This window comes from Paramormyrops kingsleyae, chromosome 24 (genome assembly GCF_048594095.1).
Source record: "Paramormyrops kingsleyae isolate MSU_618 chromosome 24, PKINGS_0.4, whole genome shotgun sequence".
Taxonomy (NCBI): domain Eukaryota; kingdom Metazoa; phylum Chordata; class Actinopteri; order Osteoglossiformes; family Mormyridae; genus Paramormyrops; species Paramormyrops kingsleyae.
Window position 1 is genome coordinate 15,564,515 of NC_132820.1, and position 11,693 is coordinate 15,576,207.

At 39.8% G+C, this 11,693-nt stretch overlaps 1 protein-coding gene across 1 annotated transcript in view; it reads right to left on the reverse strand.

Annotated features, from left to right (window-relative positions):
- The window catches only part of LOC111857265 (MICOS complex subunit MIC26-like), a 152,656-nt gene extending 142,199 nt beyond the window's left edge, over positions 1-10,457 (reverse strand). The window contains exon 1 of the mRNA XM_072706859.1: positions 10,370-10,457. Coding sequence (XP_072562960.1) covers positions 10,370-10,438 — 69 coding nt within the window. The 5' untranslated portion in view covers positions 10,439-10,457. The remainder of the gene's footprint in view (positions 1-10,369) is intronic.
- Positions 10,458-11,693: the final 1,236 nt, after the last annotated feature.

Sequence of the window (11,693 nt, forward strand, 5' to 3'; positions counted from 1 at the left end):
CTGGTGTGTGCTGGCTCACTCTCGGCGGTTGCCTGCCGGGGCCTGGCCCTTCCGGCTCTGTCGGGGCCCGGGGTGGGGGGTCCCTTGGATCTCTGGGCCCGGGGTCCGGTCTGCCCTGGTGTGGCCGGCCGCCGGCGGGGCCTGCGTGCTCGTCGCCACGGCCCCCTGGGGCTCCTGTGATGTGGCTGCCGGATGGCCCCCCTCCGGAGCGCTCCTCTGCCCTTTTCTCGGTGGGGGCTGCAATTGTCCCTGCGTTGGTCCTCCTGGGGTTCCCGTGCCCTGGGGGGCCTCTGGATATCTGGGGCCCGGGTCTCCCCCGTGTCGACTTCATGTCCTGGGTGGGCGGGGCTGTGGCTCCCCACACACACTACTAGACAATTACTTGGAGAAACCTTAGGAACACCAGCGCGCTGACACACAGGTGTGCACACAGGTGCTCACGGACACGTGCTCACGGACACACACTGTCTTGATCGGCTGTTGTTTCTGGGCATGGGTTGTAAGGCTGGTTGTGTGTGCTGTTCAACAACATTTAACGTTTGAGGGTCGTTGTGATTAGTAAAGATGTTGTATGTTGTCTTTCTCTTTTCAACAGACATGGAAGCAGATTATCTGTTTTGTTTTTTTCTTGGTTTTTTTTGTTTTTTTTTGTTTTTCTTTTGTTTTTTTTTTCCTGTTTTCTTTCCATTCCTCTCTCTCCCTCTCTCTCTCTTCCCTCCTTCTCCTTTGTCCCCCCCCCCTCCTTCTTTTGAGGAAGTAAATAAAAATATAAAATAAAATAAAAAATAAATAAATAAATAATAATAAAAAAAATAAAAAAAAAAAAAATAGATACAGTCCCCCGCAGAGGGGGGGTGGAGGAGGGAATATAAAAAAAAATAAAAAATAATGGTGCGCTGCCCATGCAGTTTTTTATTTATTTTTTTCTTTAAAAATAATTGAAGGAAAAGGGAAGAAACCCATTTAGATTTGGCCTAATGTGCATGTAAATACTATAGCCTACCCTAGTATTATATCCTAATATCCATCCATCCATCCATTTTCCAACCAGCTTTATCCTATTGGGGGGCACGGGGTCCGGAGCCTGTCCCGGAAGCAACGGGCACGAGGCAGGGAACAACCCTGGACAGGGGGCCAGCCCATCACAGGGCACACTCGCACACCAGTCACTCACACATGCACACCTAAGGGCAATTTAGCAACGCCAATTAGCCTCAGCGCAATGTGATTTCTCGCACAGCTAATACAAATGCATGCAGTGACAATTTGATAATAGGTCTATTTTATCAGTTGCTCACTCGCATTTAAAAGACCGTAAAACGGCATGGGCGGCGCTAGGGAGGGGCTATCAGGTGCTATATACAGTAGAGTGAAATGTTTATGAATAGCAGAATAGGGGTGGGGGGGCTGAATGCTGTCTGTTGCCTTGTAATCAACATATTATTGGAGACTCTTTTGGGGGGGGGGATTCCGACTGTCTAGCATTCAGTTTCATTTCGGATTCAACATTCAAATGCATGCCAGGGAAAAGGGGAAAGCTTTCCTCTCGCACAGTTAATACAAATGCATGCAGTGACAATTTGATAATAGGTCTATTTTATCAGTTGCTCACTCGCTGCCGATTTCAAAGACCGTAAAACGGCATGGGCGGCGCTAGGGAGGGGCTATCAGGTGCTAGACCAAAGCACGTACATCAGGGCTGTTGCAAGGGGTGTGCGAGGCCCTGAGCAAAGTTAAGTTGCAAAACTTCTAGTGTCTTCATGTACTGTATATTGAAGTTTAGACAGTTTGTAAGAATATTTAGTTGAGAAAGTTGAAAGTGAGGGCACAAGCGCATCCTCCACTGGGCTGGCAGATCCAGCTATTTTAGGTTACTTTGAACTTAAAGTTGATAAAGTAGGAAGTTGCATTATCCGTTAAAAAAAAAGATTATCAGCACTATCAGCACAGTATATAACACTAATCTGGTTACATACAGTAATAGAAAAAAATGCAATCACTAGCCATGAGCCGTGTCCATTTCGAGACAAAACAAGGCACTGACAAGTTTAAAGATCAGTCAGTAAAAGTTTTTTTTATTCCTCTCCAGTTTAAACAGCTTCGACTTACATCATTTTAGCCTGGAACTAGGCTTAAGTCTGGTCCGTGAAACCAGAGGGAAGTGTTTTTTTTTAAGTTTTCTGAAAAGTAGCAGTTAATGAGGCCACCAGCGGCATGTACAGCATAAAGAGTGAAATGTTTATGAATAGAATGGGGGTGGGGGGGCTGAATGCTGTCTGTTGCCTTGTAATCAACATATTATTGGAGACTCTTTTGGGGGGGGGATTCCGACTGTTTAGCATTCAGTTTAATTTCGGATTCAGCATTCAAATGCATGCCAGGCAAAAGGGGAAAGCTTTCCTCACACGCTCCACCTACAGTATGACGCACCCTCTTTTCACAAAACATTAGTGTCCACACCCCTGACACACTGTACGGATAAATACAGTCCATCCACGTGTAAAGTCATCTCACAATGACCAAAATCAGCAAGCTGCATTCCCAAGACATCAGGGTGATGAGGTCTGCTGGAAGTTCTACTCAAGAAATATCCCGACATCTGAAATCCATTGGTGTACACGCTACATTGAGCACTATCAGAAGACATTACAAAGAACGATCATCGCACAAACGTAATCCTTGCAAAGTAACTGAGTAAGTTACCCACTGCATGGCGCGAACACAAACACTAGCCTAAGTGGTGGTTATGCATAAACTGTCAAATGTTTAACTATTTTCTGTTTTGCCCTTGATTTTAGGGACATTGTCCTATCCATAGAGAATATCACTCGTGAGAATGATGAACTGGTGTCATGTTCCGTGAAAAAACAGCTATGGCGTGACAGCGGAGTGGAAATAAGCGAGCGATCCATTCGGAGGATAAGGCAAAAGCTTGGGTGGAAGTATGGGAAAACTCAACATTGTCCCATGATCAGAGACAAAAATAAAGAGTTACGTCTCCAACAAGCCCACAAATGGATTGCTGAGAAGGAGTCATTTCACGATGTCATTTTCACTGATGAAACAACAGTGGCTTTGGACCGCTTTGCCACCATGTCATTTCGTAAGAGTGGGAGGCACGTGTCTAAACCAAAGCCAAAGCACCCGCTAAAAGTTCATGTTTGGGGAGCAATATCCAGACTGGGTCCGGGACCGATTGCAATCTTCGAAGGCATAATGGACCGGTCTTTCTTTGAAAATGCTATTGTAACAGAAACTGCTGCCCCATACATTAGGGAAAACTTCGGAGCACATCACCGTTTTTTCCAAAATAATGACCCGAAGCACACTGCTGCAGGCAGACTCATTGCTGAACAGGGTATAAACTGGGTTAAGACTCCCACCGAATCCCCCGACATGAATCCCATTGAAATGGTGTGGCATGCTCTGAAAGATTATATTGGAATGGTAGCAAAACCAACTACAAAGTCTGACTTAATTGCTGCCATAAATAAATTCTGGTTCGAGGAACTTACAGCAATGGCATGCAACAAGTACATAAACAGATTGTTTAAAGTTCGTCAGGGTGGACATACTGGAATGTAACAATGTCTAAAGTTGTTTAAAAATGTCTAAGCATTGGCAAAACTGTAAAATGAAAATATACTGTACATTTCTGATCACTTGAATAAATAAGTTTTTTTGCCAGTGTTGTTGTTGAGAATCTGCTGTTATCAAAAACATAAAATAATAATGATATAAATAATAAAAATAACGTGTCCCGTTGTAAAGTTGTTGCCGTATTGTTGTATACAAAGTTGTAGCAATATGAGATCCTAATAGTCTATTTTGAGAATAAAGGCATAGCATTATGTGCGTTTGAGTGGCATATTAAAACAAAAATCTAAGAAAAAATAATTGAGAAAACGGTGGTCTATGCTGGTGTATGACTATTGAGATCGCAAAATGGCCTTCAGAAGTTAAATTAAAAACTGCAGAGCATTGTATTTTGTAATTGCATGTTGGCCTATTCTTGTGATTCATAAAATATTACTGCGCAACTAACGAGTAACACAGAGCAGATATTCCTTGCTTTTTGGACTTTGCACCCTAGCAATACCTTATGGCTTTCACAACCCTTCAAATTACAAGATCTAACCTCACAAATGTTAATGAGAGGGGGTCGTTCCTGTCACTTTTAAACGTGCCAATTCACCTTTCACCTTCCCCCACCCTATGAATAAAGGAGAGAAGAGCAGGCTTGGCTCTGGGGGGTTAAAATGTAATTCAAGATATTTTAAATTACTGCTGGTTAAAAATACTACTTACAGGCCTAATCATAGTGAGGTGGTGCTCATGCTGAATGGCACAGACTGTATGGACTATTTAAATTGAGCAGTGCAACGTTTTATATGTTCCTTTAACTATATTTGATTTTGATAATGAACAGCTAGGTTGTCAAGTTAGCAAAATATATTGCGTGTACCGGAGCCTGCGTGATCACTGCATTTTTTAGCCTTCTATGAGAAGAGACGGTTACTCTGTAATTTATGGTCATACAGACAGAAGCTAAACATAATTCAAAACTGTAAAGTATTTTGCGAAATATATATTTTTTCTGTTTTATACCATTTCATTGATTGATTCGTTGTAAAATAATGCTTACATTGTCCTTGAAATAGGCTATATTAATTAAAAGAATCCATAAAGGCTTGCATTATGTTATGTTTGTTTATTAACCCGTGTTTTTTTTTCCATCTACAGAAATAAATAAACAATGTTTGATGGTTAAGCTCCAGCTTTTAGCGAATGTTTTAACGGGTTTTCAGCTTTTAAAATGTATGTTTTCTAACAGGAAATAATACACCCCAACATACCCCTTATATTTAATGATCAAAAAATGCTCCAAACGTTTTTCTAAATTAACTAAAAAAACTAAACTAAATTAGACTAAATATAATCACTTTGCCAATACATACAAAATTGAACTAAGGGGGAAAATATTTTTGTCCCGTCAATTGCTTCGATATCACTGTCAGTCACCGCTCTTTCGAGAATGAACCCAGCATAAATATGAAGATGTAAATATATATATTTAGCATAGCCAAGTGTATTATTTTAAATTACTGCTGGTTAAAAATACTACTTACAGGCCTAATCACAGCCTAATCACTTACAGGCCTAAAGCACAGACTGTATGGACTATTTAAATTGAGCAGTACAACGTTTTATATGTTCCTTTAACTATACTCGATTTTGATAATGAACAGGTTGTTATGTAAAGTTAAAAAAAGTGGAACAGAGCTCTGGAAGCGGAACAGATACCTACGAGATCAAATGCGGATATCGCGTTATTCACACTCATGTGCTGTGTTGCTGATAAACATGATATAGTTTCAGTTCTGTTGCTTTTATATGGAAATAAATACAATACACAAGACACTCAAATTGCTTGCCATTTAATTCCATACGAAAGGCGTATTTATCATCCATTTTTTACTTTAACACAAACATGTATTTTAGATTGAAGACTCACCCTTGTTTTGAAACGGTGACAAATTTCACTGCCAAGCTGGCTCCAGTTTATAGTGGGCCATTCTGTGTTTCTAAAAAAACTGTTAGATGTTAACTACCAGCTTACCTGTTTGGACAATGGAGAGGATATGGATGTCTTCCATGTGATCAATCTCCAGCCATTCTACACTTGGGAGAGGGTGACTGCTGAGCGGCAGTCCCTTAACATGGATGGAGGGACTGTTGCTCCATGTGTTGGAAAGAGACCAAAAGGATTGTTCAGGTGTCCATATATGGTATCAGATGTGTTTGACTAAGGGGCCACGTGGGGGGCATATATGTCATTAGGCTAAGGGGAATGTGGTGTCGTTAGACAGGGGGCCGTTAAAGTTTGAGATGTTTAATTACATTTTAAGGAATAATAAAAAACGTATAGCAGGATGAACGTAAACTAGCGCAAACACGTCCAGCAGGTGTCAGGCCGCAGCCATGTGCTGTTCGGAGCAGGCACACGCATCCCGACTTTCTGCATTTTAAAAGAAAGCACTTAAACTCATTATATTTAACCAACATGTTTAAACTTTAGCACCAATTAACCAATGTCTTATTTCGGTATAAGTTTGAAGAAAGCATTTAACCAGCAAACTTTTAGGAGCAATTACCTTTTTGGAACCGTCTCCACGCTTGTCCTGACAGAAGTTTACTCAGAATGCACTCGATCAGCCTGTAGCGCACATTTGGTTAATCAAATGGAATAAAGCACTATAACTTAAGATGTATGACACATTAAATTTTTAAACCAATAAGATTTAAGGAATAAAACAATTTAGTTGTATTTTGTTAGTTTATTCTAAATAAGTTAGGCTGGTTGATTTAATTTCATTTAATAGCTGCAGGAACTGGTGAGCAGTATGTATCAACAAACATCAAAAACATCTTTTTAAAAACTTTGACAGAATATAGTCATGGTTATTTTAATAATTTAAGGGATTAGAAAACACTAGTTGTGCCTGTTAATGTGTTAATTTAAACAAATGCATTGTTTTCTAATGGTAAAAATTGTAGTCATCAAGGTTTAGGGTAAAATTATATTGTTTAACTTTGTTTTACAACATATTACAGGATATTGATTCACAGTATAGCCGTTAGGCAGAGGGTCGTCTTATCGCACAGACTATGGGGGTCAGTGGTGGAACTGACAATGGGTCAAGAATTTAGGATATATTTATACAAACTCTTTTTGCTAATGTGATATTTTATCCATAGTATTTTAAGGGGTAGCTTGGCTTTACAAAAGTTTAGTCAAGCCATTCTGTCTTTGAAAATGAGCAGGACATAACCACTGATACTTTACACAAGAATAAAAACCATTAATTATTATAAGCAGCTTAAATTAAGTATAAAATATAAAAAGTCTAAGGAATAAAACAGTTTAGCAGCAACAGTTATTTTGCTATTTTAAAGAAGGTGGACATAATTATTTAATTACATTTAATAGTACATAGCATGCTGCATTTAGAATCATGCATCAAATACGTATTAAAAAAAAGAAGAATAATGTCTTAGTTGATCTGAGGAAACATCGGCTCCCTAACGACCCAACGGAGAGGGTGTATGAGAGGGACATACATTGTAAACTGGGTGATATAACAAGATCTGTTATAGTCAACAATTACGAGAATGATGTATCTGCAACAGTACGGGCGTTCTGGAATATGGACCGGATTAAACAGTCACCGACAGACATTGTGAACTGAATGTATCGGTTTGTGCTTGACTCTGGTCAAAAATATGTTTGTATATTTTTTATTTGTTTGTAATCATTCCAATTAAATGATCTGGCTCGAAAAAACTGTCATTATTGCTAGATGTTCAAAATGGCTAACAAAGGCTATCCATTTGAACCTTGAAAATATCAGGGTGAACAAAGTCAAAAGTCAAATTTCCAAATTGTTCTTGAACAATCTTTGGGGAAAGTTTGGCCAGAGAACAAATCAGGCAAACACTACACTCATTAATGACCCAAAGCATTTCTGCGATACATGTTTTCAAAACAGTTTGAAGTGTCACACTTTTCATTTCTGGCTGATGAATGGTTCAATATCGGTACATAAAGGGGTACCCTTTGCAAGTAATCCACAAGAAGGTCCCTAGAGAGATTAAAACGTGGACTCGGCAGATAGCTCGTGATAAAAGGGGGTTCCATTTGAAAAAATAGAGTCAGTAAATGCTTCAAGGTGGTGTACACTAAGCGTCAACTAGTTTTGCAACGTTTAGAAATTTTGGTGGTACGATTACAGTCTGAGAAATAATCACGGTTTCACAATTATCACGGTTATTTTACGTGAATTGATTTCACAACTGTATTGACATATATAAATCACACATTCTATAAAGGTTTTGAACTTTTTTGAGCTATGTATTGCTGCTTTTCAGAGATACTGCTTAGTTAGAAAAATCAATTTGTAAAATAATCACTGTAACCATTTGCAAGGCTGAAAAAATCTGTAAGCTGCACAGACAGAGGTTATTGCTGCCTTTTGAATACACCACAGTCAAAAAGTTAAATATTTAAATATTATCTGTTTGCCCAGAGATTACTGGATTTTTTTTTTTGCTTTAACTAATGTTCACTTGTGGGTCCTGGGGACCCAGTTGAGGTATTAAAATTAATTTTTGGCCAAATTTTAAGATTCATCTTAGATTCTATGACTTTGTGCATTTTAGGGTAAAGTCAAACATAACAGCATATCATAATGAACACAAATTTTTTTAATGCTCTAAAAAAATGGTCCCTTTAGATACAATGTGGGTCCCAGGGACCCAGTATTCAAATGAATGGGATTAGAGGAGGAGCCTGTATTCAAAGACCATAAAAAAAACCTGAATCCTAATCAATCATGAAAACAATTGGGCAGACAGTGAACAATAGATAGGGCAAAAGGTATGAACCTTTGATAAAAATTCTAGCTGTTAAAAAATTTTAATAGACAAAAAAAAAAAAAATGCAGACTTTGGATACAATGTGGGTCCTGGTGACCCAGTATTCACTTCACTTGAATCCGAATCAATAATGAAAAAAATGGGCCAGCCAGTGGAAAAGGGATGAAACTTTATGAAAAGACATGAAACTTGTCAAATAACACATTAAAAAAAAAAAAAAGAATTAGAGAACTTTAGATAAAACAATTGCGGGTAAAACAGGAACACAGAACACAAATATGAAAGAGTTAAGTACAATTCGTGAAATAACTGCAGGTAAAATGGGAACATAGAACACAAAAATGAAAGAGGTAAATAAGGTAAACAATCTGCAACTACACTAACTAATTTATATTTTGCACTTTTTACATATGAGCGTCCCACATTTGCAGCATGCCACATTGGTCTTGCGGTCACTGCTATAATGTCACAAGGTGCACCTCTTCCTCTTGGATTTCTCTTCCGGGGGAGGCGGGACAAGACTAGACTGAGTTGGGATTGTGTGGGCTGGACGTCTGAGCAGTGGGCCTCACTGAGCTGGGCATCCCGATTCGCTCTCACCGTTGCAGCAGCATGGGGGCCTTGTGGAAGATGCGTTCGCTGCTGAATGGTGGGAGTGATTAGGGCTTCGCCCAGCTCCTGCAGGAATAGCCTGCGTCTCTGTTTTAGTCCTGCCTTCCATCTGGGATGGATCTTCTTCCATACGACGTCGGCATTGTGCGCCGAAATGTCCAGAATATTATAAAAAAATGCAAGGGGCCAGCAAGTGGTTTTCCTTTTACAACTGTAATTCGAAATTAACTGGTCCATTGTGTCAACCCCTTAGTTTTGTTATAATCGATTATCATTTCCAGCTTTGTCTTGCCATTGGGAGATATTTGCCTTATGAAATGTGCTCATTAGAAGCATGTTTTTATTTTTTTTGGGAATGTAAGACACTAGTGTAGTATTATGGGAAAATGCAAATTTGGATGAATGTAGCCGCCTGCCCCTAGTTGTTAGCAGGGCAGTCGGCAGCTCTGGACGATTTTGGTGCACAGTGCCTAACATCGTGAGGTGACGCTGGAGGAGCTCCTGTCCCAGACTGAAGGAGTAAAAAAATTATCAAATGTAATGTTGTGCCCCTTCAGACAGGTCCAGCACCACATGTTTTGCCACATTGATTTTCCGTGCCCACCCCGGAGGGTTCTCTGTGTACATCTTCACTCTCCAACAGTAACTTGTCCTGCACTGTAACAAAAGTCAGTAAAATATACAGCAAAACACCGCCAAATTCCAACGGTAATGGAGCGTAAAACCAAAAACTTTCTTTTACTGTATTAAATACACTCACCTAAAGGATTATTAGGAACACCTGTTCAATTTCTCATTAATGCAATTATCTAATCAACCAATCACATGGCAGTTGCTTCAATGCATTTAGGGGTGTGGTCCTGGTCAAGACAATCTCCTGAACTCCAAACTGAATGTCAGAATGGGAAAGAAAGGTGATTTAAGCAATTTTGAGCGTGGCATGGTTGTTGGTGCCAGACGGGCCGGTCTGAGTATTTCACAATCTGCTCAGTTACTGGGATTTTCACGCACAACCATTTCTAGGGTTTACAAAGAATGGTGTGCAAAGGGAAAAACATCCAGTATACGGCAGTCCTGCGGACGAAAATATCTTGTTGATGCTAGAGGTCAGAGGAGAATGGGCCGACTGATTCAAGCTGATAGAAGAGCAACTTTGACTGAAATAACCACTCGTTACAACCGAGGTATGCAGCAAAGCATTTGTGAAGCCACAACACACACAACCTTGAGGCGGATGGGCTACAACAGCAGAAGACCCCACCAGGTACCACTCATCTCCACTACAAATAGGAAAAAGAGGCTACAATTTGCACGAGCTCACCAAAATTGGACAGTTGAAGACTGGAAAAATGTTGCCTGGTCTGATGAGTCTCGATTTCTGTTGAGACATTCAAATGGTAGAGTCAGAATTTGGCGTAAACAGAATGAGAACATGGATCCATCATGCCTTGTTACCACTGTGCAGGCTGGTGGTGGTGGTGTAATGGTGTGGGGGATGTTTTCTTGGCACACTTTAGGCCCCTTAGTGCCAATTGGGTATCGTATAAATGCCACGGCCTACCTTAGCATTGTTTCTGACCATGTCCATCCCTTTATGACCACCATGTACCCATCCTCTGATGGCTACTTCCAGCAGGATAATGCACCATGTCACAAAGCTCGAATCATTTCAAATTGGTTTCTTGAACATGACAATGAGTTCACTGTACTACAATGGCCCCCACAGTCACCAGATCTCAACCCAATAGAGCATCTTTGGGATGTGGTGGAACGGGAGCTACGTGCCCTGGATGTGCATCCCACAAATCTCCATCAACTGCAAGATGCTATCCTATCAATATGGGCCAACATTTCTAAAGAATGCTTTCAGCACCTCAATGCCACGTAGAATTAAGGCAGTTCTGAAGGCGAAAGGGGGTCAAACACCGTATTAGTATGGTGTTCCTAATAATCCTTTAGGTGAGTGTAGATTGAATAACCGTTAATTGAGAGACTGGATAAAACTTTGTTTTTTACTGTAATAAAATGTTGAAATTATAAATATTTTCTGTGAAAACAAATAAATACGCATATATTTTACAATTAAATATTGTAATGTTGAAAATGTCTGAAAAACTTAGATTTTACGGTATTTTTTGAGTAAAACTACATCTTTTGGGGTTGTGCACATTGGAATTCACAGTATAAAGCTGTAGATTTTTAAGCAAACAAAAACATTAATTTTTACAGAAGCTAGATGTTAAAAAATAGGGTCCACCGTAATAATACAACCAGTAAATACCTTTTTTTTTTTTAAAAAAAAGCAAATATCAGCAGTGTACTAAAGTGAGTAAGCCTGTCTGAAAAGATGGGTTTTGAGTTTACTCTTAAATGAGGGAAGTGAGTCTAAATTCCTAATAGTGGGTGGTAGTGAATTCCAGAGAAGGGGTGCAGAGCAACTAAAAGCTCGGTTTCCCATAGTGACAAGGCGGGCAGAGGGAATACTGAGATAAGGAACAGATGAGGATCTGAGAGAGCGGGACGGAATGGCGATGTGAATCAGATCACACAGGTATGGAGGGGCCAGGTTTTGGATGCATTTAAATGTAAGAAGCAAAATTTTGTATTTTATTCTGGCATCTATGGGCAGCCAATGAAGCTGCTGA